At 49.2% G+C, this 26,976-nt stretch overlaps 2 protein-coding genes across 6 annotated transcripts; one reads left to right on the top strand and one right to left on the bottom strand.

The window, feature by feature from the left end:
- Positions 1-510: 510 nt before the first annotated feature.
- Positions 511-11,221, bottom strand: Gucd1 (guanylyl cyclase domain containing 1). 4 transcript variants are annotated; one of them, NM_001412126.1, is made up of 6 exons: positions 11,073-11,221; positions 5,570-5,654; positions 4,673-4,838; positions 3,514-3,605; positions 3,075-3,316; positions 511-2,454 (listed from the first exon to the last, which is right to left on the bottom strand). In NM_001412126.1, the coding sequence occupies exons 2-6, from the start codon at positions 5,578-5,580 to the stop codon at positions 2,363-2,365; spliced, it is 603 nt and encodes a 200-aa protein (NP_001399055.1). In that variant the 5' UTR covers positions 5,581-5,654; positions 11,073-11,221; the 3' UTR covers positions 511-2,362. The 4 variants fall into 4 exon arrangements, with proteins under 4 accessions (NP_001399055.1, XP_038955001.1, XP_038955000.1 ...); XM_039099073.2 differs by having other exon boundaries at positions 511-2,457; positions 11,073-11,213; XM_039099072.2 differs by lacking the exon at positions 11,073-11,221 and adding an exon at positions 10,487-10,775 and having other exon boundaries at positions 511-2,457.
- Positions 11,176-26,721, top strand: Snrpd3 (small nuclear ribonucleoprotein D3 polypeptide). Of its 2 annotated transcripts, none has more exons than XM_017601884.3 (4): positions 11,176-11,315; positions 12,749-12,890; positions 23,774-23,966; positions 26,504-26,721. In XM_017601884.3, exons 2-4 carry the CDS (start codon positions 12,765-12,767, stop codon positions 26,563-26,565), a joined length of 381 nt encoding a protein of 126 aa, XP_017457373.1. In that variant the 5' UTR covers positions 11,176-11,315; positions 12,749-12,764; the 3' UTR covers positions 26,566-26,721. The 2 variants fall into 2 exon arrangements, with proteins under 2 accessions (XP_017457373.1, NP_001386467.1); NM_001399538.1 differs by lacking the exon at positions 11,176-11,315 and adding an exon at positions 11,356-11,470 and having other exon boundaries at positions 26,504-26,719.
- Positions 26,722-26,976: the final 255 nt, after the last annotated feature.

Here is a 26,976-nt window from a genome sequence, read left to right as displayed (position 1 = left end):
AACATTGCTCAGAAGGTGCTAATTATAAAGAAGCCCATACAGAGGACCCAGAGGACAGTGAGGTGCTACAGCCCATGCAGGTTCCAGATTTTTTTTTTTTTTTTTTTTTTTTTTTTTGGTCAGAGGTAATCAGTCATCTCCTTGGTGGAGGTGTCTGAATGTTATGTCAAAAGCCTAGGAGACCTGTGTCATCTGGCTGCAGGCTGCGGCAGAGGGAACAAAGGTTGGTGTCCTCCCACTATGCCCCCATAGACAGACTACCTCCCTCGCCTCAGCCAAATGTCCCATCTTCTTCGGGGGCCATGTGTAGGCGCTGTCTATCCCGGCCTTGTCCAGCATCAAGGCCTGGCTGTGGCCTGGAAAGCAGGAAGTGAAATTCCAGCCCCAGGTAAAACTAGAGCCGACATTCTGAGGACCTGGTTCCAAGCAATCAAGCCAATGATTTGGGGAGGCAGGAGCTCTGCAGCCTAACCGGGCTTCACAACAGCTGGACAGAGGGTACTACCACTGTATGGTGAGAATATTTATTGAGAATGGCTCATTACAAACAAAATATATTTATGTATAAAACCCCCTGCTATGTAAAAGATCCCTTTCATCCTCCTGTGGCTAGAGTGATCAGAACCATCTAGAGTTTCCACGTGACCTAAGGGCCTACACTGGGTCGCACAGGAAAGCGAGAAGTCTGAGCGTCACACGCTGTGGTAAGTATCTGATGGCAAGGCTTCCTTCTGTGGAGGCCACTTCCCATGAGCACTCACGCCGGTGTGTCACGCCTCATCCCATCCACTCGCTGTGAAGCCTTCACCTCTTCCTGTCGCTTGGTCTCAGTTATACCAGACCCTCCTCGGAGGACACCCATATCCATAGCTTCTGTGTGGTACTCCTGAGCTTAGATCCAGAGCTCTGTGGGGCCCTGACCACCCAGCATTAAGGCAATGGGAATGAGACCAGACTGAAACCAATACTACTCTCCGAAACCCAGAGTAGCTGCCTAGCCGACAGCACTGCCCTTCAGCCCAGGGCTTCGTCTAATATTGATGCATAATATGGGTGACTGGTCTTGACTGCCCTTGTAAACACAGACCACCTCTGTCCCCCAGACTACCATGAGGGGGCAGCTAGTGGTAGGGGAAGCAGCCACTGCCATGTCATGCCTTGAAGACTGAAAGTCAAGGGCCCTGGAGGACAGTGATGGTGAGAGGCCACTGGGGTACCCTTTATTCTTCACCCGAGAGAGCCCATGAGGAGTGGGTTCCCTCGTCTCTTTAGAAGTGACCCATTCGCTTGTCTTTGGTGCAGCTTCAGTGTGCAGACTGCTGGCCAGGCCAGACCAGCTATCTTAGTAAGAAAGAACGTGGACTGGCCTGTGCGCCCCATGTAAAGAAGGGTTAGTGGTTTCAAAGTACCTGTAGCTATTCTTATCTTATCCCCACACAGTGGAAACTGAGGTCTCACTAAAACACTCTCGCTACCAACAGCAAAACAATGCAAACTGACTAGCTCTAGCTGACGTTACATGCTGTGCTGTGTGACTCTTGACACTGCCTTTCCTCAAGACAGAAGAGACCCAGTATTCTGTACAAATGCTCCTGGTGTGCACACAGGGTGGGGGTGAGGTGGGCGGGAAGCTGCCTGCTGTTTTAGGAACACCGGCCTTCCAGCACCCATCCACAAAAGGCTCCCAGATTTAGAGGGCAGATCTCGCTGTGGGAAGTCAAGCTGGATTCAGGAGCCTCATGGACTAGGGGCTCTCTAGGGCGTCTCTTGCCAACTCCTTGTTCCTAAAACATTCTCTTCCGCTCTCACCCATTCGGCCCTGCCTGTTCCTAAAAGCTTTCCTTTCTACAGAAGGGAGCTATAGGCTAAGAAGGCATCAGCATCCCAGGGGTCAGAGAGCCTCAGAGTGGCTGTGAGGTATGCTTAAGCTGCTTGACAACAAGGCCTAGTAACCGGCCCCAGAGTCCTGAGTCCATCGGAGGCAGGAGAGCAGTGACACCATCCACTATGGAACTGAGAGTGGGCCAGAGCCGCAGGCCTGGATCTGCACACGCTCTTCCCAAAGACGCTGCTCTTCCAGGGTTTTTGCCTCTCCCCTTGCTTTGGGCACGGCTGGACTGAGACTTGGGGTCTTGAGAGGCGATGCTCTTGAGCAGTCTCCAGGAACTATAAGGTGTTTAGGGCAAATGACATGATGACACTGGTGGACAAAGCAGCCACAGAGGTCCCGTGAGCTTTGTCAAACAGGCCGAGGCTTCAATTCTGAACCCCAGCCCCAGCAGCCCCGGGTGTGGACACCCTGAGTGGGCCTGGCTGAGACAGAATGTAGGGTCTGAGGACCTGGCACGCCAGGCCCCTGCTGTCAGCTGTCCAGGTAGACAAAAAGGATGTCTTCGTCTGTGCCGTAGCTAGTTCTGGCCTCCTCAAAGTTACTGATGCTGGTGCTGCACATCCCTGCTGGGGAGAAAGGAACAGAGTCAATCAGTGGGTGAGGCAAACACCCGCTGCTGGCACACGGGACTGAGTGGGGTCTACGCTCTACCCGCACTGCGCCTCTCCTCAGCCTTCCTTCCCTAGGGAACCCGTCCTGCCCACTCTGGCCTTCATGAGTTAAGTCTGTCTTCTGACTCCTTCCCAGGTTAGCAGACAGAAAGCAAGGCCCCAGGGGAAGAGAAAAGCCTGCTCTAGGACGTATCCCAGTCTGGTCAGAGAAGTCCTCCTCCAGGCCATGGTGTGAGGACAGTGGACGGTCCACAGTGAGGACAAGGTCTGGCCAGACTGTCTGGATTGTCTGCTGGCTATCCTATCCCGTGAAGCCCAGCAGATGCAACCTAAGTTATCAAGGTGGGGGCTGGGCACTGGACAGAAGCTGGCTGTACTAAGTTATCAAGGAGACGTAGCTGGCAGCCAGGACAGCAGCTGGTTTGTTTGTATGACCCAAGGGGCAAGCCCCGATGACAAAACCCCGGGAGGAGCAGGGGCTTTGGAGACAAACATCAGCCATACAAGCTGTGAGGGCTGGCATAGGGGACAGTAAACACAGGCCACCCTGGCCCACCCGCCCCAGCACTCACGGTCAGCATAGGCTGGGTTGTTATAGAAGATGCAGCCGGTAGCCCTGTTATAGCCACGCAGAACGATGAAGTGGCCCTGGTAGTCGGGGGCGCGGCAGAAGCAGCGGTGGCCTCTGGGAGTGAAGCAGCAGTATTTGACAGGGCTGGAGCACAGCTCACAGTGTAGCACCCCGGAGTTCACCAAGACGATGGCCACGTGGCCCTGTGCCAGGTGTGCTTGGATGTCCTGTACACTCACTGTGCTGTGGGTGGGAGGGAGGTCAGCCAGTGCCAGTGTGGGCTTGTCCCCCTTTCCCAGATTGATGTCCCCAGTTTGCACCCACTCCCTGGTATCACAGTACATAGGGACTTGGCTTGTCTGCCCTCTGCCCCGAGCTCTCTGCAAGTGGCAATGTCCTGCCTTGTCACTATGGGCCAGGACAGGGGTAGGAAGGCTCACCATTTCTCCACTTGCACCTTGCAGGCCTTGGCTTGTGCAAACAGCTGGTTCACTCGGGTCTCCTCTGTGTCAAAGTGTTTCCTATAGAAGGACTGCAGAGAGAAGGACAGACTGGAGTCACCCATCAGGATGCACACTCCATTTCAATGAAACAAACACCGTTTTACAGAAGTAGGGATAAGAGTGTGCAGGAGCCCTACTGATGGGCGGGTGGCTTTACCCAGGAAGAAAGCCGTGTCTGTCCCTGGCTGGAGGGTGGACAGGACCATACGGGGGGCATGAAGAGGATGCTCAAGAGATGAGGAGGCAGAAGATTCAGAGTAGCTCCCCGAGAAGCACGGTCAGGCCACTCTCTGGTGGACATGAGCAGGAGCCTAAAGCCAAGGAGCAAAGAGGGCAAGGCTGCCCTCCTAATTCGTGCCAGGACGGCTCAGTCACAGCCCAGTGTAGCCAAGTGTGATTCACAGAACATACTCTGCTTGGCGCTGGGGCCTCCTCACGTGACCAGAGAGCACCCCAGGAGACAGGCCAAAGACATTCTGTCCCCAGATCCCCTTTTCTGTCTTAAGACTTAGTAGCCTTCTTTACCTGGCATGGAAGGTTCAAAGAAGAATTAGGCTGACTGCCACTGGCCACCATGTGACAGCCGCTATGTCAACGAGGCCAGCAGAGGCTACACTGCCAAGTCTTAGCGCCTGGGCCAAGATCGCCTCAAGGGCAGGTAAGCCTGGATCTGGCTTTACGAGGGATCGGAACAAACTGGTGTGTTGGCACAGTGATCTACAGTGGCTTTATTTTTCTAGAGAGGGGAACAGGAGGGCAGAAAAGCACACAGACAGTTAATATGCGTTCTTCTTCCAGAATGCCAATGACCCCGGTGAGAAGGAGGAAGACAAGTAAGGAGTGATCGGCATACTCTGTGGCCTTCGACCTGTCCTGCCCTACAGTGGAGAAAGACGCAGAAAGGCAGACAGAAGTCAGGACTCTGCGTGTAGATACTCCACACAGGCCAGACCTCATGGCCATCTGTCTGTCATCTGTCTGCCACTGGTGTCTGTCCCTCTGTGCATTTACTTGAGTGCCCAGGCTGTGCCCATCCTGTCTTGTAATTGTGATAACTGGGTGTCCTACAAGGCCCTCCCAGTGACCGACTGCTCACCTGGTTCTTGTAACCCTTGTCAACACCCAGAGTCTGGGTACAGAAGCGGTGTCTCACGCCAAAGTGACGCATGAGGTAGGCCAGGTCAATGGTCCAGATGCTTCTGGTCAGCTGCAGCTCCTGCAGGGCATTTTCAAACTCCCTATCGTCCAGCTGGCCCAGGTACCTGAGGGCAAGGGGCAAAGGGGTCAGCTTGTCTTGAAGCAAAGCTACACCTAGTCACCCTCCCACGAGATCCACAGCCACGGCTTGCACTGCTAATCCTTTATCATGAATCCCCATGGCAATGCCACACGGACCTGAGCACAAGCTGAGGCTTTCAGGGCTCAGGCAGCCTGGGACACTGTCTGGCCCCCAGAGTGAAGGGCCTAGATCTTGGTTTTGCATCTCTGACAGACTCTGCGAACCTGGGGAAGTTGCTGCTCTCTCTGGCCTCGCTGACTGCATATCTAAGATGAAACACTTTGGGCCGCAGAAGTGGTTTTCAAAATTACAGGTACTGGACATTTTGTTAAGTCCTATCTTTACCAGAATCCTGGTATGTGAGATATATAAAGGAGAACTGATCGGGGTCTCCAGACAGTTAAAAACTCTTGTCAAAGGTAACGAGGTACCAGTCCTTTCTGGCTCCAAGTATCATGGTCCTTATATTTATGCAGTATCCCAGTGGCCTGACAGCAGAGGGGTGGAAGGTGCCCAACCTGATCGCCTGGGCCCTCCTCGACCAACCCCAAGTTCCCAGGCATCCCCTGAGTGAACACACTTGGACAGCTTGACCCACCCTTTGTTCCTATTTAAAATATGACTGGGCCTAAATGGAAGCTGGGCCCCTCCTAGGGTTCACACCAAGGTTACTTCTTGTTTCATCCCTGAGCCACAGCAGGTGTGGATGCTCACCGAAGCACCATCCTAGAGCAGGCCAGGCCACAGTCCCAGTGATACAGCTGCTGGATGGTGGGCACAGGTAGCTGCACAAAGTCCTCTGCAAAGAGACGACAGTGAGGTCTCAGACTCTGCACAGGGCCCGCCAATGCACCATTGGCACCACAGAAACTCTCTAGGATCTCAGGGGCTTTCCCACAGCTCACTGTTCTCATACCACCAGCACTTTCTCCTAAACACAAGCCACAGCCAGTAAGCCCTACACACAATCCTCCCAGGTGCTGGTCCCCACTTTCCAACAAAGCAGTTACCCAAGCATGTCCAGTTTCCTTCAAGTCACCGGGGCCCATTCTAGGCAGCATCAGCCTCTGCCATGAACCCTCATACGTGGCAGGCACGGGCGTCTTTGCCCACAACTTCCTAGACACTTGTGGCTTCCCACAAGCTAACACCCACTCTGGGACCCCACTTTTCTAAAGTGCTGCCCCTCTCAACAGTGTCCCAGGAGGTCTGCCTGGCTCAAGTTCCCAGAGTAAGCAAATGGGCACACCATGACTGAGAGAAGGGGAATGTCACACAAGCTAGGTAAGTACAGGGTTCCTCCAAACTCCACCCCGCACTGTCCCTGGGCCAACCTCTCAGTCTGTCCATTCTGGGCTGTGAAGTAGAACAGAGAGGGCCGTACCTAGGCACTCTGGTGCCACTGGCTAACTGGGGAAGGGGTGGGCAACTCTCTTCCTCTCAGTAGACTGAGTTCTGCTATTCCCAATATTCTAAGAGCCTGGCCATGTGCTGCTGTAGTGACCAGTCACACAGCAAGGTGCTGTCCCAGTGCATAGCAAAAGCAGATACCCAGCAGCTCAGGTTAGGAAAGTGATGGGGTGTGCCTCAGAGAATACCCCGGGTGACAAAGGCAAAAGCATTCCCTGAGGCCCTGAAGGGAGGCCCAGCTGACACGTGGCCTGTGAGAGCTTAGCCCATGAATATGAACAAAGTTCAGCCTAGCTGGGCATGGTCGCACATGAAAATCCAGTCAGTCTACTAGAATCCCCTTTGTGGATTTCTGGGCTCCCTCCTGGGCCAGGTAACTAGCTCTGTACAAAGTCTACCAGTCCAGCCCCTCTCCTACCACTCCCTGTATGTGTGTCAAAGAAGAGGGCCTTTCACTAGCCAGAGAGCTGAGTCTTGAGTCTTAACCTTTTGCTCTCCTGTATCTTCAGGGACTAGCTGAAAGGTCACTATTTGTAGGGCTTTCTCTGACCCCAGGCTGGTCATTCCCCATCCCTCTTGTGTAATCCTTTAAACCAGAGTTAGGCCTAAGGTTGTAGAATGTAGATCTTATCTAGTCTTTGCTCCAGGAACCTCTAAGCCTAAGTCTTTCAAAGGCCCCTCGGCCTTTTAACAGTTTGTAGATTAGATCTTCCCAAATCCTGTACCTGCACACAGCAGGGAGAGGAATTTCGGCTCTGGTTTCAAAGCCTTAAGAGTCCTTGGGATGGGCAGATGACTCAGTGGATAAAGAGCTCAAGCAAGATGACCCAGGTTCAGAGACCCAGAACCCACACCAGCCTGTAACCCCAGCAAGCAGATGGACACAGAAGTTTCAGCGAGCTGGCTAGGCAGACTAAGAGAAACAGCAAACTCAAAGATGAGTAACAGATTCTGCCTTCAGGAAGACACCTGAAGTCAGCCTTCCAGATGCATGCATACACACACACATACATACACACAGATACATGAGAACACACGCATGCACGACCCCTACCCTACACTTACCCTTACCCTCACCGTTACCCTTAAACTTGCCCTTATCCCTGACACTACCATTACCCCACCACTATCCCAACAAAATCCAAACTCCAAACCCTTTCTCCAACATCCTCTTCTGCCTTCTGAGAGCAGAGAGCACACATGAGGTACACAGACAGACCCACAAGCAATAAAACAAAACAAACAACAACATCAACAACAACAACAAAAACCAAAAAGCCTCATGGACATAAAATAAAAACAAATCTTTAGGGAAGTAATTGCCCAGCTGTGAGGTTTCTGAGTTTGGGTCTTATTCAAAGACAGGAAACACTAACCTAGGCTCTGCCTCAGTTTCCTTTCTAGTTGCAGTGATGACAGACCCTGACAAACATAACTTAGGGGAAAAGGGGCTTATATTAGTTCACAATTCCAGGGTGCACCCATCACTTTTGGGAAGTCACAGTGGTTGGGTCAGCCAGTCAGATCATATCCAAAATCAGGAACCGACAACAAAGAGTATACACGTGTCTGTCTTTCCCCCTTTTATCAGTCTGGGGCCCAACCCACTTTTGGGGTGTGTCTTCCCAGCACAATTAACCCATTAAGAAAATCACTCACAGGCAGAGCTAGACAATTCCTTACTAAGACTCCTTTCCCACAAGATTATAGATTCTATCGGGTTAGCGATTAAAACTAAATGGCATTCTGGAGATCGCTCAGCAGCTGAAAAGTACTCTTTTGCAAAGGACCAAGCGCCCACGGTGGCTTATAGCCAGCTGTCTGTTAAGCTCCCATTCGGGGGATTCTGACATTCTTTTTCAGCTTCTGAAGGCACCTGTATGCAGACAAAATACTCAAGACACATAGAATTTTATAAAGTAAACAGCCATAGGGCTCCTTTTATCTCTCTCATACTCTGCTGTGAGAGGACACATCATTTCTCCCTTTCCTCTCTTCCTCCCACGTGGGCCTATCTAGAGAGAGTCTACCAGGGATGGATGGATCTTGTACTGAACTTGCCGGCATCTTGATCGTACAATTCTCATAAATCCCTATTGCTTATAAATTTTCCAGTTGTAAGACACCAGGGAACATACTCATCTTGTTTGTTTGCTGTCTCCCTGCCTAGTGTCTGATGCTTAGTGCTCTCTCACTATCACACTTATACATGATGTACACAAGGGGATGTAGCACTTGTCCAGCACTGACCAGGACCTAGGTTCAATCCCCAGTGCTACAAATTAAAAAAAAAAAAAATGGAAAAAAAAAGTTGCACTTACTGAGGTGACGTAAACTTGGTCTCCAGGGACTATTATGCTAAAACAGTTCTCTCGGTAGCTACAGGAAAACTCTCTGCAGGGTGTGGCACTATCAAGATGGGTGTCTTCACTTTTCAGAACCCTTACTGAGGCTGTAAAGGGCTCTGAGCTACTCAGGCTGATTGCTACCCAGGTTTTGTTTTTATGCCACCATTGGTCTGGAATGTTGCTTTCTCATCTCTGACTTCCAAAGCCTCTGTTCTACAACAACACCCCCCTCCCGTCATTCTCTCTGCCCTTCAGCATGCTCATAGAGAGAGTATCGGCCTTCTCCCTGGTCAGCCTGAGAATTCTGTCATGGGCATGTAGGATTAGGGCTGAATTTGCCTCCTCCAGTCCTCACCCATAGCTGACACTCATTTATGCCGTTGAGAAGGTTTGGGGTTGATTTTGGTTTTTTAAAGCTCTACCCTTTGAAATACCTACTTGTTGCTATAAGTGCCCATTAGTTCTAGGCCTCCAGATCACACCCTCTAACGGAGGCTGCCTTCTTACTTGATGGCCTGAGCTCTGCCTCTAATTATTTGGGACACGCCCTCTAAAATGTGGCATAGGACAGACGCTCCTCAGGGTCCTAAGAGACTCAGGTGTCTCTCCCCTTTCCCTCAGCCTTAGAACCACTAGATCCCAAGGCCTCACAAGGCAAACATTCCTTAACTATCCTGATCTTAGCACAGGGAGGATGCTTTCTGAGGCTAGGTGATAAGGGTAGAAGCAGCCTTGGTATTTGTCCTGATAACAGCATCAGAGCCCAAAACTGCTTCAGATCTTGAAGCTTTAAGCCAAGACAGTCCTCCACCTGAGCTAGGATCTGCTTTGGAGAAAGCCTTGGGCTGGCTTCAGCTGTCTGGTTGTCACGAGAGAAAAAAGGCAGTCAACTCTTCCCGCTATTTTAACCCTCTCAGCCTGTCTGCTCACCTCAACGGGTACAGAAAACAGCAGTAGCCTACTTGACTGGGATTTAGAAACATGAATTCTGTGCTATCTATAAACACTTTAATGCTGCGTCTACCTCTTAGCACCCTACACAAGTGAGCCATTATCTGCCGAGGCTAAGAAAGGGCAATGATCTAGTCAAAGTTCACAGCCGCAGCTAACTGGAGAAGTAAATAAGTAAATTCCAGCACAGGACCAAGCCCAGCTCCAGGTTACAACCAGAAGGAACCACTCCCTGAACGTGATGCCCCTCTCCAATTAAGAGTTTGGGTCCCACACCCCTTGACCCCTACCCACGAGATAGCGCCTCGCCTGTAACAGTTTATTAATGTCAACTCTTGTGCCCTAACCAGAGCTCCACCAGAACTTCCTGCTGTCCCCACTTCGTGAGTAAGCAAAGGGGCTCGGGTTTCCTCAGGGCAGAAGGAACCAGTAGTAAGCAAATAACCAAAACAGTAGCAAGACAAAAGCGCTGGGTTTGGGAAGCCAGAGAAAAAGACCTTCCCTTTGCTAGATGCTCCCAAGCCATTTTTTCCCCTCTTTCCCGCCCCTTTGTTGAGTGCTCTCAGGCCCCTCTTTCCCCCCCTTCCCGGCCTCAGGCTTTCCACAGCTCCCCGGGAAACAGGATCACCCAACGTGCTTCAAGCAGGGCTATTCGTTTCTGAGCAAGGTTGTGCCTTTTTGCCCCTTGGACTTTTCCACTTGACCACTCTCAGAACTCCCTGGGCTTCAAACCCCGGGAGACTCAGAACAACCATAAGTTGAGGATAAGAGATGAGAAGGAATATCCACCTAGCTAGGACCCACTAGAGGCTCCAGGCTGGGCTGAGGCCGCAGACGACCCAAGGTCGCACGCTGCCAGACCCTGCTCGGCTCCAGGGCGGAGTCCCCCCCCCCCTCGGTTCCCCCTTAGAGAGGCACTGACCCGGCTCGAGCGGCTGCCCCGCTGCCTCTACCTCCGTTCTCATGACCCGGGTGGCGCAGGGCGCCCATGGCCCCGGCCTGGAGCTGATTGCCGCTGCGATTTCTGCTGGGCGGAGAGCTCGGCCAGTGAGCGTAGAGTTCCTCCGCCGCCGTCGCCGCGGCCACCGCGGTTCAGACCCGGGTAGGCGGTGGCGAGGCCGCCTCAAGCCACGCCTAATCCCTTCCAGGTCTGGGCGCTGGAAACCCGCCCCTTCCATAAGCCACACCTCTTCCCTTCTACCCACTTCTCTTCCAGACTGCGCTCCCGGCCGGTCCTTCCCTTAAACGCTCCGGCGGCCCCGCCCTTCCTTAGCCCCGCCCCTGCCCGAGCCCCCGCCCCCAGAGCCTTTCCCGGGGCGACGTTGGCTCCCCACAAACAACCTAGCACTCTCCCGCCACTAGGTCTGCTCTTTTGCAGCCTCAGTTGTAGGCTCTGGTCCTTCGCAATGCCTCGTCGAGACTCCAAAGAATCCTTTTCCTACTCCCTTTAGGTCTTCTTACTTTGACCTTGAATAAAGATAGTTCCCAGGGCTCGGTGTGTCCCTTACCTGACGGTGACCGGATCCAAAGTTTAAATTTCTAATCCAAGCCTCACTTCCTGTCTACCCAGAGCATTGGGCGCAAGCCCAGATCCTGCCCAATCCGTCACTACAGCACTCTGTAAGCGTGGGTCCCCATGTTCCTTTGTGGGCTCGAGGATTGATGTTTCCGGCGGTCCTCGGGCCCTCCACAGTGCCGGAACTATAGTGCTAGAGGCCTGGGTTCCCCAGCCGGCTAAGTGAGAGTAAAGGGTAAGTAGGCCTAAAGGAAAGGGAGGGGCCTGCGCAAGGCATTCTGGGAGCGCGTGGTGTGAGTGATACTCGGGCCCGTCGTTTCCTCGCCTCAAGCCTTCGCCTTCTAACGTTTGTGCCGGGACCGAAAAAAAAAAAAAGCCTGCAGTTAGTTGGTGAGGAGAGGCGGCTAACGGGAGAGGGGAGGCCAGGGCTCTCCAGAGGCTTAGGAGCTGAAAGGGACGCGGAGGAGGAGCTCAGCGGGGCTTAGCGGAGGGCGGGAAGCCAGGGCCTATCCAAATATCATCTCACTAATCCTAGGAACAGTTATTTATTTACGCCTAGCCAGCACGTTCTGTGCCTTTCCAGGTCACCGATTTTCGAAGCTTACAGGCAGTCCTTTCTTGCTAGTTATCTCCTTGCCTTCCGGATCTTCGTTTTCAACGTCCTTTTCATCCCTGCGCCACTCCCATTCCTGTACTGGCCTCCCCTCCTGCTTTGCACGCTGCTGCAGACGTTTCAGCAGATTGCTCTGCTATATGTTTAATCCACTTTGTAGATGCTACTAGTTTTTTTTTAAGCCCTTGCCTATAATCCTGTAGTGTTTCCCTACCATTTTCAGCACTCTCCTAAAGTTGAAAGCCGTGGTTCCTCACCATGTTTAGCATCCTTATAGTCTTCTCATGAAAATGGGCCGTGTGCTCCGTCTAGTGTCGTTTCCCGTCTCAGAAATGTAAAAGCCCTGCGCATAGTCTTTGTTTTTTTAATGAGACTTAAGTCGAGCGTTTACCCTATTTCCCTGAATGATGAGCATTTCCTGTTTATAGCATGTTGCCGTGACGCTTTTGGTCTGCTTTTTGGTGGGGAGTCAAAAAGCTAAATTGTAAAGCACAACCTGTTTTCCTGGATTTCTCTGGGTTTAGGTCTCTTTGTACTATCAGGTACTGTAGCTTTTATCCAAATGCGGTTGCTGAGTGATTGGAATATGACTAGTGTGGCTGAGGGACAGATTTTTTTTGTTTTCATTTGCATTTTGTTTACGTGTAAACAGTTATTTGGTCGGGGTCCATATCATAGTTGTTTAAATGATTATAAAGAGAGGGACATATGACTGGGTGAGAAGGGAGGTACTCGGGGTTGGGGATTTAGCTCAGTGGTAGAGCGCTTGCCTAGGAAGCGCAAGGCCCTGGGTTCGGTCCCCAGCTCCAAAAAAAAGAACCAAAAAAAAAAGAAAAAAGAAGGGAGGTACTCTGATCCCATTCATTGGCTTTCTTTGTCCAGTTTACCATCCTTCCCTACCCTACATGTTGGGCTAACTTGCCGTCGTGGGTCCTTCAAACCAAGAGCCAGACTCCTTCCACAGAAAATGCAGCCGTGACAGAATCTGCAGAGCCTGTGGAATGCCAGTCCTTAGGCTCCGAAAGGTAACCATTGTCTCTCTCACTGCCCCATAGGAAGAGTCCTGCCAAGATGTCTATCGGTGTGCCAATTAAAGTCCTGCACGAAGCGGAAGGCCACATAGTGACATGTGAGACCAACACTGGTGAAGTGTATCGGGGGAAGCTCATTGAGGCAGAGGACAACATGAACTGCCAGGTATCCTGCTTTGCACCCGGGGCTGTGAAAGAACGGTGGCTTCTATCCTGGGGGATAAAAAGGTCTTAATGAAGTTATTCTTACCAGACAGTTACTACCTGTCAGGCACTCTGACAGGCTGTGAGATCATATGTCAATGTAGACTTAGTCTTGAGACAGGAAAGTCATTTGACAGCCTGATGTGGTAGTCCATGAATGTCCCAGCAGTTGGGAGGCTGGGGTAGATTCGAGGGTTCTAGGCCAGTGTGGGCTTTACAACAAGACCACACTGCTTTTGGTGGGGAGTCAAAAGGCCGAGTTAAAAGCCCCGCCTCTCTTCTTAGTTTTCTCTGGGGTTGGGTCTATGTGTGCTTTCAGGTAGCCTTTATCCAAATGCAGTTGCCGAGTACCTGTCCGTAAAACAACCAGTTATGTTAACTTGTTCTGTCTGTCTCGGCTCCTAGAGTAGGTCAGGTTCGGAACCGGAGTCCGCTTCCCAGCACAGTTTATAGTTTGCAGAATTTTCTGCTCACATATGTGTGTGTTTACTTTTGTCTTGGAGAAAGTTCATCTGATAAAACTACCAGAGTTTTGATAAATGGTTTTGGATTTTTTTTCTCCCATTAATTAAGAACTTGAGCTTTGGAATCAGAGAATTCTCTGATTTCAAATTGAGTTGGGCCACAATTATAGGACCTGGGGTACCTTGGCCATTCGTTCTCTCCTCTATAAAATGAGAATGGAGTTGTTTTGGATCCTCTGTGCTGTAAATGCCAACCCAGAATTAAATCCACAAAAGACTTGTTGGGGAAATGGCAGAAGGATGTCAGTGACCGAGCGGGATAGCACATGTGATTGGTTACTTTTCTTGTTGCTGTGATCAAATTCCTGACCAAAGCAACTTACGGAAGGAGGAATTTATTTTGACTCACAGTGTGATGACACAGTCTGTTGCAGAGGATGGTGTGATGGCAAGAGCTTGAGGAGGCTAATAGTCGCATTGAATGTGCAATCAGGAAGCAGAGATTAGTGCCTGCGCTTAGCCCAGTTTCTACTTTTGACCTCCACCTAATCTAGATAATCCCTCACAGACGTGCCTGTCCCTTCCTTCAGTAATTCTAAATCCATTAAGTCGATAATAGTAATGATGGTAGCAGGAGAGTCTTCAATCCAGAGAAAGGAAGGCAGATTGAGCAGAAGGAGCCTCAGACTGCAGCATGATGCTGAGCAAGTTTCCCCAAGTAAGAGGAGTGACTGGAGGCAGAAGTGGACTGGCTCTCATGTTTCCTCTGTGCTCAGTCCCTGGCAGCCTGTGTGCATGGCTAACGCAGAGTGAGTGCCAGGGCAGATCCAGAGCAGCAGCTGGAGGATGTCGGCTGCACACTCTTCCCTGCCTATTGTCTCTGGAGGATGAACGTAACATCCCTAGACTGCTCCAGGTCTAGAGATGTTGGAGAAGAGACGTGTGTGTGGGCAGCAGCCAGCTCAGTGCTCTGCTGTTGGAGTGAATCTGTAACATCTTATAAGAATATATTCTTAGTGAGAAAATGAGGTTGGAAAGGTGCAGTGCTTGTTTAGGGCGCATCTGTAGTAAGAGAACCTGCCTGTTGCCTTTTAGGGTTTGTGTTAGTTATCAGGGTCTCTATTCCTGCACAAACATCATGACCGAGAAGCAAGTTGGGGAGGAAAGGGTTTATTCAGCTGACACTCCCACATTGCTGTTCATCACCAAAGGAAGTTGGGACTGGAACTCAAGCAGGTCAGGAAGCAGGAGCTGATGCAGAGGCCATGGAGGGATGTTACTTACTGGCTTGCTCCCCCTGACTTGCTCAGCTTGCTCTCTTATAGAACCCAGGACCACCAGCCCAGGGATGGCACCACCCACAAAGGGCTGGGTCCTCCCACCCTTGATCACTAATTGAGAAAATGCCTTACAGCTGGGTCTCATGGAGGCATTTCCTCAAGGGAGGCTCCTTTCTCTGTGATAACTCCAGTTTGTGTACAGGAGGACGAATCTGCTTTGTAAGAAGGCTGGTGACAGCAGCAGGAAACGGAGAGCTTACATTTTCAGTAGACAGCACGAAGCATAGAGAGCAAACAGGAAGTGTCAGGGTCCTCAAAGTCTGCCCCCAGTGACATCCTTCAGCAAGGCTTCATCCCCCAGAGCCCCCCAAAACATCACCAACTCGGGGGCCAAGCATTCAAATGCCTGCAATTATGGAGGCCACTTTTCATTTAAACTACACACTTGTGCTGGTTAGGTTTTTGTCAATTTGACACAAGCTAGGGTTGTCTTAGAAAAAGGAACCTCAATTATGAAAATGCCTCTATCAGATTATCCTCTAGGTAAGTCTGGGACATTTTTTTGATTAGTGGTTGATGTGGGAAGACCCAGCCCATTACAGGCTATGGGGGGGAGGTGCGATTAAGAACGGTAGGTGAGGACCAAGCATGGTGATAAAACCAACACCTGTAATCCCAGTACTTGGGGAGCAGAGGCAGGACAACCAGGACCATAAAGGAGGTTGTCTACAAAACAAAACAAAACGGGCATGGTGGTGCACACAGATCTCTGAGTTCAAGGTCAGCCTGCCCTACAAAGCAAATTCTCTCAGCCAGCCAGGACTGTTACACAGAGAAACAAAAAAGTGTGTGTTGAGCATGAGCCTGGAGGGCAAGTCTGGAAGCAGCATTCTTCTGTAGTCTCTGCTTCAGTTCTTGCCAACTTGGATCCTGCCTTGGCTTCCCTTAATGATGGACGGCGATCACAATGTGTATGCCAGATAAACTCTTCTACCCCCCGCCCCCAGGTACTTTTGGCTGAGGGGATGTTTATTAGAGCAACGCAAAGCAAACTAAAACAAGATTTAGTTTAGAGTTGGTGGTGCGTGCCCACACCTCTCCTTCCCCTCTGCTGGGAATGGAGCCCGGTGCCTCAGGCGAGATGGTTAAGCTCTCGCACTGAACTGTGCCATTTGCCATTGTGGGGTTGCTTTTGAGATGAGATCTCTATAGATCCCAAGCTGGTCTTTAACACTTGATCTTCCTGCTGCCTCAGTGTCAATTCTGTAATTTCTGGCAAGTGCCATCCCACTTGGCCTTGAGGCTTCTTCAAGTCCTGTACTACTTGGTTTCCTTCCAAAGGAAGGTCCTGAGAGGTGTAGCTGACTTAGTGCTGTCAAGACCTGTAGTGGTCTGCCTTTGTGAGGGTCCGCTTTCATGGGTCCTGCCCTCTCATTTTACCCTCTGCTCCCTTCAGAATCAGTGATAAACTAACCAGCGAATGCTCATTTTGATTTACTTATGGAGTCTGAATACTTGTATCTCTTTGGGACTGATGGCTCCTGCAGGTTCCCCTGCTGTCTCCTTTCCAGCCCCCAGCCCTTAAGAAATACCTTCCAAATACCTTCCCTGGGTAACATTTTCTTATAAACTTGGGGCAAAGCCAAGCCTGGGAGTTCACATAGTTCCAGCACTTGGGGAAACTGAGGCAGAAGAATCATCACCACAAAATTCAAGGGAAGCCCGGACTTTTTAACACCTTGTCTCAAATAAATAAATAAATAAATAAATAGCCCAGAACAGAATATTAACACATCACAAAGATTTGGGAACATGAGAGGATTCCATTACAGCCGCTTCTTTTCCTGTGTGTATTGACACAGACTTCTTTACCTATGTGGCCCTTATTGTATAAGAAATGGCTTAGAAAAATTATAGTTTGTTCAGTGCTGGGAGTAGAATCTGACAAGTACTCTCTACTCAGCTGTGCCCTCTCCCTTATGTGGTAGTTTCACGGGAGGGAATGGGCTGTGGTGCCACTGAGCTTGATTAGAAAGGCAGGCAGCTCGTACTTGACTGAAAGCTGAGTTCCTATGCATCTAATAAAGGTTCCTTCAGGTATGAAGCCAGTCAGAAGGAAATCATTATGAGATACAAATTTCTCTGGCATTCAGATACCCAAGATCCTATTAAGTGATGTTCTTAGGTGCTCGAGAGACAGCTCAAGTTGGAAGCTCTGGCTTCTCATTAAAAAGACCTAGATTCAATTGTCAGCACCCACATGGCCGCTCATAGCCACCAGTAACTCCAGTTCAGGGAACCTGATGTCCTAATCTGGCCTCTGAGAACACCTGCACACTTGTGATACACATGCATACATGTGCATTACATTTTGTTGTTGTAATGATCTGCCTTCTTTTAGGGTCACTTGGTAAGGAGCATTGTGCCATTGAACCACACACCTAGAACTTGGTCGTTTGGTCATTCTTTGTCATAGCATGTTTGTCTCTTTTTTTTTTTTTTTTTTTCGGAGCTGGGGACCAAACCCAGGGCCTTGCGCTTCCTAGGCAAGTGCTCTACCACTGAGCTAAATCCCCAACCCCCAAAATGTGTAGCCCAGGCTGGCCTCGAACTCGTGATCCTCCTGCCTCTACCTCCTTCAGCAAATCCTACCGGCGTGCGCCACCACAACCGGCTCATTTTTCAAATATAGCATGGATATGCATGGGATCTGTGATGAGTTCCCAGAAAAGGAACTTAGTGGGTCAGACACATTTGGGCATCTAGGTTTGAACAGGAAGATTTGAGATCTTGGATCTCCTACTGCCTACTTAGAATGGACGTGCTGACCAGAGCTACAGGCTGTGGTATTAGGTGAGTGATGATACCATATTCCAGGTAGATGGAAGCAAGGGTTCCGTTGACCTTGTGGTTTTCTACATTTTAGCTAATTTTTGTAACAGATGTAGAGGACCCCCATCTTGGGGATGGATGAGTTGGAATTAGAGGCTCCTCAAATGGAGCAGTCTTTGCTTTTAGCTCTGTCAAGTAACCATGGCCTGAAGCATTTGTCTTAGTAGATATCAGAGAAAAACTAAAGTTCTTCAAAATCAGGAAAAAAAAAAAATGATGTTCTAGGGAGAGGTTAAGAGGCTCAGCGGTTAAGAGCACTGACTTCTTCCAGAGATCCTGGGTTCAATTCTCAGCAACCACAGGGTGGCTCACAACCGTCTGTAATGAGATCTAAAACCCCTTCTGGTGTGTCTGAGGACAGCTACCTTGTACTCATATAGATTAAGTAAATAAATCTTTTAAAAAAGAAAAGATGTAGCCACAGGCTTTTCCACCCTCGCCCATGTTCCTGAAATAACAACTCTGAGACTAAATTATTTATGAGTAATCGCCTAGGTCAAAAGCTTTGGCTTGTTCCTGCTGGTTCATAACTAGTTTATTCTATTCTGAGTCCTACCTCGTAGCTAGTAATCTCTCCTCAGGTTCATATGACCATCTCTGTCAGCATGAGCGTTTGGGGCAAATGTCTTCTGCACCTGACCACACCTGACTATCCTAGAATCCTCTTTCTCCGAAATCCCCACCTCCTATTTCCTGCCTCAGCTCATTGGCCAATCAGCTTTTTATTGACAGGTGGTGCTTCATAGAGTACACATAAGATTCTCTCTACAAAAGATTTCTTAGGAAATCTTGTGAGATATTTAATAAATAAATATTAAAAGCCAGAATGAGTTGCAAGTATAGCTTATTGATACTGCTTGCTTACCTAAGGCCCTGGAGTCACTTCATAGCACCACACACACACACGAGGTTTTAAAGATGTTTTAAAGCTGATGAGATGTCCCTTGCCAACAAGCCTGACGTTCAGTCCCCTGAGCCCACCCTGTGAAGGGAGAGGACTGATTCTGACCCCCACATACTTACACCGATGGCGTGTGTGCATATGTCCACATATATAATTTTTAAGAAGAGAAATAAAAACTCTTAAAAGCTTTAAGAGCACACGTAGAGCCTCTTGAGGTCTGGCCCACTGAAAGAGCGTGAAGTACTCACGACTGCTGAGCCGTCTCTGCAGCCAGCTTCTGGGGTTTCCTAGGCGTGGGCAGGAGGTGGTTGTGCTTTCCCATCTCTCAGACCCCAGGCTGCTCTTAACATGCGCTGGCTCCTATTTCCAAAGTGGACAGAGCAGCTAAAGTTCTAAAAGTCAAATTTTACTTATGTTATCTAAACAACAAATATCAGCGTGTTCTACAGCAGCAGCTTTTCCAGGTCCTGCAGTTATCGGAACAAAACTCTCTGTCTGTGGCTGGCTTTATGTGGTATAAGGGGTCAAACCTAGGGCTTCACTCGTGCTGGGCAAGTTCTCCAGCAGCCTGTGGAACTCGGGAGGCTGAGGCGAGAGTTGGAGGCCACACTAGGCATCATAAGGAGATCCTGTCTCGTTTTAAAGGCGATAACTTTAAAAAGACGATGTGCCAGTAAATATAACTTAAGGAGAGAGTTACAGACAAGTGTATGTCACCATACACCGAGAGTTAAAATTCTCTGTGGTTTGCATGGGAGAGTGGCAGAGTCGATGGTTCTGCAGAAACTAAAATGGGTCTTTGGGGACCACGAGGGCAATGTTTATCTGTTTGGCTGTTACCAACCCCTCTGTAGATAAATGATCCGCATGAAATTGCGTGTTACCTTACAAAAATTATAGCCTGGGGTTGGGTTGCTTAGAAAAAGCAAAACACTGTGGTACCTAACACCAGCAAATTTGAGATTTCTCAAAGACAAGCATTTCACTGTGCAGCTTGTCCAGCTTGAAACTCGGGGTCGTCCTGCCTCTGCCTCCCAGTCACTGGGGCTGTAAACAAAGGGCACCTGGACTGGCTTCGTGGTTACACTTCTGTGGGTGACCTGAGCTCTTAGCTTGGGGGAAATCAGTGTTCAGGCTGTGTGAACTGTTTTCACATGAGTCGTGTTCTGCACTGTTTGCACGTGTTTCCTAAGAACTAAGATAGATAGGTGAATAATTTGATAGTGGTGAACATCATTGGCAATTTGAATGAATATTCTCTCTCTCTCTCTCTCTCTCTCTCTCTCTCTCTCGTGCATGCGAAGTTATCCTCAAGTGTGCACATTTTTAGCATGTTTAGCATGTTACTTCTGATGCTCAGTATTTCCTGCACCTCACAACAGGGATCCCTTGTGACACTGGTGTGAATTTGCCCACATGCCAAGGAAGAAGTCAGTTGTGCAGTGCTGACCAGTTGAGAGAAGCTCAGCTCAGATGCTTCGAAAGCATCAGGTATCTCTGGTTGAGGGTTCAGCCCTCAAGACTGTCCCATATTTAGATACCAATGAAAGTCCAGTTTATTTTAACCTGGGCTCTGTCTGAGCAGGCATAAGTAGGTGTCCCTGTGGTCAACCTTTGTTTAACTAGCTCACAGAGTTCAGGGACGTACATTCACAGGTATTTGTGGAGACTAGGATGTGCCAAGCAAGGCCTGGAAACTTAATCTCCATGCTTCCTCACGACACTCCTCCAGGAATTTCCACATGTTCCACTATCTGGAAGTTCTCTAAAACATGTCTTGTGGAAACTTAATTGAATAGGCAGGAATGAAATAAAGATAATCATGTAAAAATAGTGATTTGAAAAGAAAACAAAAGTATGATCTTGTGCTAACAGGCCAAGTGGGCAGACCGGACTTCTGTGTCCCTTAGTACTAGGAATGGAACCCAGGGCCTTGCACATAGTAGATAAGTATCTGCTGCTGAATTATATCACAGCACAGGCATTACTCTTTCTGATATGAAAGTAATGGGAATTTACTTACAGACAACTCCAGGACAGAAAGACAGATCAAAATTGGTTTCTCTGACCAACCGAAGGAAGAAAAATTCTAGCTTTTGTGGACTGTCTTAATCCTATCACTCAGAAGGCAGAGACAGTCAATCTACGTAGAGATCCAGGACAGCCAGGTCTACACAGAGAAGCTGGCCTTGATGTTTTATAAAAAGATAAAGAGAGGATATGTCCCAGGTCCCTGGTTCGATCCCAGGTTTTGGCACCAATGTTGTGTTTATAAGATAGAGGGAAACTATGTTCTGTGGAGGTCTGGGGGAAGAGGGTGCCTCAGCAGGCCCATGCTGAGGCATCCCTTCCCCCTGAGGGACCAGCCACATGATGGTATAGTATAGAATATAGTTTGTCCAGGGCATGGGGAGGAGGGTTGAGAGGGTAGTAGGGTAGAGAAAGAGAGAATAGAGAGAGAAGGAGTAGAGAGGCTGGCCATGAGCATGTGGAGAGAAGTGGGAGGGGAATGGGGAGAGAAGGGACAAGGGCAAGAGAGCCAGAACAAAGAGCAAGAGAGTGAGGAGGGATCAAGCAGCCCCTTTTATAGTGTCAGACATACCTGGCTGTTGCCAGGTAACTATGGGGGTAGAGCTTAGAATGCTAACAAGCCTCAAAACAAAACTAGAAAGAATTATGAGGTCAGAACCAAAGACAAAATACCCTGTTATACCCCCAGCATTACTTTACAATCCTGCATCGAGCTTTTCTCCATCTGGGCCCGTAGATGCCATTTCAGTTGAGTGTCTTGTCTGTGTTGCTTATTGTGGCTAGCTATTTAGGAAAACCGTAAGCTGCGTTTCTGCCTGACTTTCCGTAAAACCTAAGTCCTTGAGGCTGGAGAGACGGCTCAGCAGTTAAAGCACTTGCTGCTTTCCCAGAGGACCAGGGTTGGGTTCCTAGCACTCAGGGGATCTTAGCCCCACTGTCTCCAGCTTCTGCAGTCACACACACTCTACACTTAAATAAAATAAATCTTTAAGTATTTTAGATGCAGTTAAGATAAATACATTGCTTACAGATGATGCCTTTGGCTTTATGATGCCAACACCGGGCCTTCCCTGGGACTGAGTTACCATTTCTCCAGTAGCAGACAGGAGTGCATTAGAACAGTAACAGTTTGCTGCTGGATTGTTTGTCAGATGACATTGAGAACCCAACATAGGACATTAGTAGAAGCACCTAGTTTAAGTCTGGTTGGATCTGTATGACAGCCTTGTGGAGATTTTCAAGGCAAGTGGGGAGATGCTGAGTGGGAAATAAGACAATAATTGTACATCTCAAAAATAGACTTTGTAACTCAGATCAGACATTACTGGGTTTGTTATATCTTAGGTAGTCGAGACAACATTTAGACATGCTTTGCCCTGTTTAATTTTGTTTTTTAACAGCCCCAGTAAAGTATATTCCACTTCAAGATAGGGAGTAAGTAGTTCAGAGTCAGATAGACCTGGGTTTGAACTTACAGAACACATGAAGACAGTGTGATTTTTGTGCAGGAGGACAGGATGAGAAAAGGCGTGGACCTTCAGCATAGATCTGCCTCTGACAGGCCGTGCCTCCTGTAGGGTTTGATGGTATAAACTCAGCCATTTGGGGCAGTGCCTGCTGTTGACATTCGTACCCAGTAAACACTGGCTGTCGTTATGCTGTGATTCCGCTAGGTGGGGAGCTGGGACTCAGAACATTCTGAAGATGTGCTCAGGGTTACATCTGGAAGGTGTCAAGCCCAGGTCTCAGTGGAGGTCCTCATGCTACCTCGGTGTCTTCTACAGAGTCACAAACACGCCTGAAATTGGGGGATGGGATGGGGGAATCTGGTTCCAGTTGGGTAAGGAAGCGAATCCATAGCTGCTTATTTGTGGTAGCAGAGATTCTGTACCTGTCCCGGGCACTGCGGCGAGGACTCAGAAACCGAGACTCAAGGAGCTGGCGATAGAATTTTTAAGCCTGCAATTGGTTGGTGGGAAACTGGGCCCTCTTGACCTTGAATGTAGAACAGGAATGGTGGTTTGCAATCCTAGACACCATTCCCATTGCTCAGATAAAATGGGACAGCCTCAGAGCGTTGATGGATTTTGGTTTTGGTTTTCATGTTCAACCAGAAACCACCTGGTCCTTTAGAAGGAGCAAAGGCAGCAGCATAGAAGCCGGTCCTGGGAGACGGTGCCTCTGAAGATGATCTTTAAGCAGATTAATCCAGTCTTAGAAAGATAGCTGTTTTCTCTCATATGTGGTTCCTAGGTTTTATACTCATAAAATTATGTGTGTATATAGAAAATGAAAGTAGAAGTTGAGTTATTGGAGAATAAGGGGCTAACAGTGGGGAGAAGAGGTAAGAAAAGAAAGGGGAGGGGAAGCAGGTAGGGAAATATGTCCAATGTACAGTAAGACTACCCATGATTTAAATCTCATAAGGAAGGAATCTGGGAGCCAGCACATCCTTGCAGCATGGGCTTCACCCACTCTAGATAAAGTCTACTCCTTTCTGCCTACCCGATAGCAATTCGGCAATTATGGTAAACATGGCGTGGCTGGATTTGGTGCTGGCAGGATTATGTCACTGTCCTGTTCCCTGTGGGTCTCCTGACTGGACTCAGAGATCCCTCCTTCCTTCATCCTACGCAACACACGTGGGCACATTTGTCCTCCCAAAATACTGCCTGTTGAGCATTTCTCCTTCCACAGACTTGAGTGGTCTGCCGTTCTCTGAGGTGTGCTCAGGACTGCCAGATGTGCTGCTTCAGTGCACGCATGCCAAAAGCTCCTGCCCAGGTCTTCCTCTCCTTGTGCAGACTGGGAGCAGGCACTGCCTGTCACTCCTCAGTCCTGTCTAGTCATCTGTCTTCCTGATGTGTGCTGAGTCAGAACTATGTCTGCTGCCTATGATGACCCTGAAGGTGCCTTTCCAGCTGGAGTGCCAGCAGGTCCAGGAGGCTGCACACCTGTCACTCAACAACCTGGCCCAGGCGGATGCAAGCTGGGGCTCTGTGTCTGAGCTGCAGCGTGTCAGTGGTCTATCCTGGGTTTGTTTGATTGTAGTCTATAAAATGGGAGAGCCCATACTTCATCTGCCGTTTGTGTGAAGTGTGCAGTCCCTAACGCCTACAGAAGGTGCCAGCCATTGCTAGGGTAGTTTACAGCATTGTCTACTCCTTCCTGCTGGTGTGGGCTTCTGTGTTTCTAAACTTCTCCAGTTAAGGCTCGCTGGCTTTGTGTGCTCCAATGCTTTGACCTTGCAAATAAAATGGTGATTCCCTTCCAGATGTCCAACATCACAGTCACATACAGAGACGGCCGAGTGGCACAGCTGGAACAGGTGTACATACGTGGCAGCAAGATCCGGTTTCTGATTTTGCCTGACATGCTGAAAAATGCACCCATGTTAAAGAGCATGAAAAATAAAAACCAAGGCTCAGGGGCTGGCCGAGGAAAAGCTGCTATCCTGAAGGCCCAAGGTAGGTACCTTCCCTCGGCTGGCTTTAGAATTACTACGTACCTTGTTTCTTTTAGGGGAAAGGGTGAGTCTGATGGCACCATTCTTCACACTTGCTGCTAATCCTGTCCTGATCGTCCCCAGGCTTGAGAAATCCTTGGGAATGGAACTGTTTGTTCCCTGTTAGCTTTTTTGTCTTACTCAGTCCCATCACAGAGTTTAGTATAAAATCCCAAATCTCAAGCAAGGTGTGGTGCCTCATACCTGTAATCCCGGCACTTAAGAGGCTGAGGCAGAAGACATGGAGTGAGTGGGAGGCCAGCCTGAGCTACACACACAGCATGACCTTGGAGGGACAAGCAGAGAGAACCCTCTCTAAGTCATTCTATAGTAAAGGTCCCTCCTTTTCAGAAATTCTATCCAAGAGGACTGGGCAGCTTGCTCTGCTCTAGTGAGGACATGGATTGATGCCCGAAGATGTTCAGTAGCATTCCCAGAACTGTGTGCGTGCACAAGAAAGTTTTTCTATTCACCCAAGACAGAAAGGTTAACAAGCAAAGAAATAGTTGAACTCAAGTCTGTCTTGAGAAACCAATGGGCTGTTAGGGTTGCTCAGGAGTATGATGGCTCCTGTGGCTTCACGGCAGCCCATCAGTTAACCATCCACTCCCAAGACTGCATCCAGGGCAGGATGGGGAAGGTAGGAGAATATGTCGGAAACAGTGAGCAGCTAGAATCAGGCGAGGGTCTGCTGTGGCTTACCACAGCTGCTGTGAAACCACGGTGTAAGCGGCCATGCCATGTGGGGGTGATTCTCCACGTGCTCCACATGGACACAGGGTCTCACAGGCAGGCACTCTACTACTGAGCTACATTCCAGCCCTCTAGTTAGCGCCATCTTGTTTATTTTTGTTTATTCTCTAAAACTGTGAGTTGGCTTATCTGAGGACTAGGGGACAGATGTGGAGGTCAGAGGACAAGTTGTCAGCCCTGCCCAGCATGGGGATTGAGTATGGGGGGCAGGATTGGCAACAAGCTCCTTTACCTGCTGAGCCATCTTGCCACCCCTTGTTTCACATTCTTAAACCTGACAGTAAACCCTTCCTTTGACTCATGGCAGCAGTTGTGGGCACACTGTCCCCCAGAGACGTCCTAGCTGCTCTTGGAGGCCACCCAGTCATGGCTTGCATTTGCGTCCCTGAGAAGTTCTGCCTCGTTGTTAGCACAAAAGCATAGTCCTAAGTAACAGCATTGGTGTTGGAAAAAAGGCCCTGGGCCCTCCACAGTATCTTTCAGCAGCGAATGTTCTGTGTTTTTATGGGGAGTAGGCTCTGTGCTCGAAGATAAAGTAGTTTGGGGGTAGGGGGTGGTTTAATTGTTTTGTTTTAAGACAATATCTTAGACCAGTGATGGCTTGGTGTTAAAGGTGGTTGTCACACAAGTGTGAAAGAAGTTGTCCTCTGACCTTTAAGTGTGCACAATACACATACAAGCAAACAAATAAAGTGCTAAAAAGAGAAAATGTCCCCTTTGCCTGAGAGGGCTGCTCCTGCTGTCGTAGTGAGGCTGCTTATCTTCAGCAGTCATTGCTGTGCACTTCAGGCAGTGAGTTTGCCCAGGCCCACTGGCTGCAGCCCTGAGCCACCCGTGCCTCTCCCAACCCTGGCTCCAGTCCCTATCAGCGAGTGTAGGTTCCCATCAGTCTCTGCAAGAACAGAGAAGAACGAGACACGTGCTGCCAGTCCTCAGAATTTCCAGAGTATCCTCTGGGGCCTCTAGCCTCCTAGGCACACTGGGTCATGGAGTGGAAGTCTTGTGCATCTTTATAGGTAGTGTTATTTTGTTTTTGTTATTAAGCATTTTACTTCATGCAGAAAAACTCAAAGAATAATACCCAGAATACTACCCAGAATTAACAGATGCTAGCCCTTGAGTGTCTGTTTCAGAGTTTCAAAGCTGAATTGAGAGCCAGGGTGATATAGTTCAGTGGGTAATGAGCTTATCACATAGTCTGTGTCCCTGAGTTCAATCTATTCTGTGGTAGCGCCTGCTTGTAATCCTCATACTGTCGAGACCAAGATAGATCCCTGGGCTTCCTAGCCAGCCATGCTAGCCTACTTGGCAAGGTTCAGGCCAGTGACAGACCTGGTCTAAAGAAACAAAGAAGTGATGGTACGCAAGGAACAGTGTTTGAGCTTATCTTATGGACATGCACGGGCATGGCCCTTCCCCTTCCCTTTCCCCACACAGACTGCATGAAATACATCAGTAATGGCGTAATAGCTTGCCATTGGCTGGCCCTGAGAATTTGTCCTTTCTGTGGTATTCAGACTGCTGTCAGTGCTACCTCCCACCCTGACACCAGGTATCGATAATCAGTGCCAACTTCCAGTCACCACATGACAACTTCCTCCTCACCACATGACAAGTTGTCATTCGGGATGTTGGTCCAGGTGACCTTTCAGGTCCCTTCCAACGCCGGCGCCCAGGCCTCGGCTAGTGCTTGTTGTGAGCATTCCTTCCCGTCCCGGCCACACTGACCCCCCTCCCTTGTTTCAGTGGCTGCAAGAGGAAGAGGACGTGGAATGGGGCGTGGAAACATTTTCCAGAAGCGAAGATAGTGCTCTCCATTGAAGAGAACTTTGTCCTGTCTTCTCTTAGGTTTTTGGGCTTTGGGGGTGGGGCGGGGGGTTATATGTGCATATGTCCTGGGTTTTAATATTTCTCTTTGTATTGGAGAAACTGTTAAGCTAAATAAAATTTGGTTTTGTGTTTTGCGTGAGGCTGTTTTGTTTTTAAGGAAATAAGAACCGTGTGTTCGTTTTGTAGTTTGCTTTGGCAGCAGGGTAGAATCTGACACCTTTGGACATGTGCTGGGGAAATGCCAGTACTTTTCAAACAGCAGTTAGTGATAAAGAGTTCAAGCACTCTTCAGGCCAGTTTCTAGGTGAGTGAAGAAAAGCCTATTCAGAGAATAACCCTGTGTTACCCTTGACACATGCACTCAGTGTGGCACTTTGCCAGTTAACCTT

The sequence above is a fragment of the Rattus norvegicus genome, chromosome 20 (genome assembly GCF_036323735.1).
Source record: "Rattus norvegicus strain BN/NHsdMcwi chromosome 20, GRCr8, whole genome shotgun sequence".
NCBI classification, from domain to species: domain Eukaryota; kingdom Metazoa; phylum Chordata; class Mammalia; order Rodentia; family Muridae; genus Rattus; species Rattus norvegicus.
This window is presented reverse-complemented; position numbering and strand designations above follow the sequence as displayed.

Excerpts from the sequence above, each read along its gene's own strand:
- Gucd1 (XM_039099072.2), bottom strand. The coding sequence starts at position 10,742 with ATGGAAGGGGCGGGTTTCCAGCGCCCAGACCTGGAAGGGATTAGGCGT. Across the intron at positions 4,839-5,569 it reads TGCTCTAGGATGGTGCTTCG|GTACCTGGGCCAGCTGGACG; the intron begins GTGAGCATCCAC and ends CCTTGCCCTCAG. Across the intron at positions 3,606-4,672 it reads ACAAGGGTTACAAGAACCAG|TCCTTCTATAGGAAACACTT; the intron begins GTGAGCAGTCGG and ends TTCTCTCTGCAG.
- Snrpd3 (XM_017601884.3), top strand. The coding sequence starts at position 12,765 with ATGTCTATCGGTGTGCCAATTAAAGTCCTGCACGAAGCGGAAGGCCAC. Across the intron at positions 12,891-23,773 it reads AGGACAACATGAACTGCCAG|ATGTCCAACATCACAGTCAC; the intron begins GTATCCTGCTTT and ends ATTCCCTTCCAG. Across the intron at positions 23,967-26,503 it reads TGCTATCCTGAAGGCCCAAG|TGGCTGCAAGAGGAAGAGGA; the intron begins GTAGGTACCTTC and ends CCCTTGTTTCAG.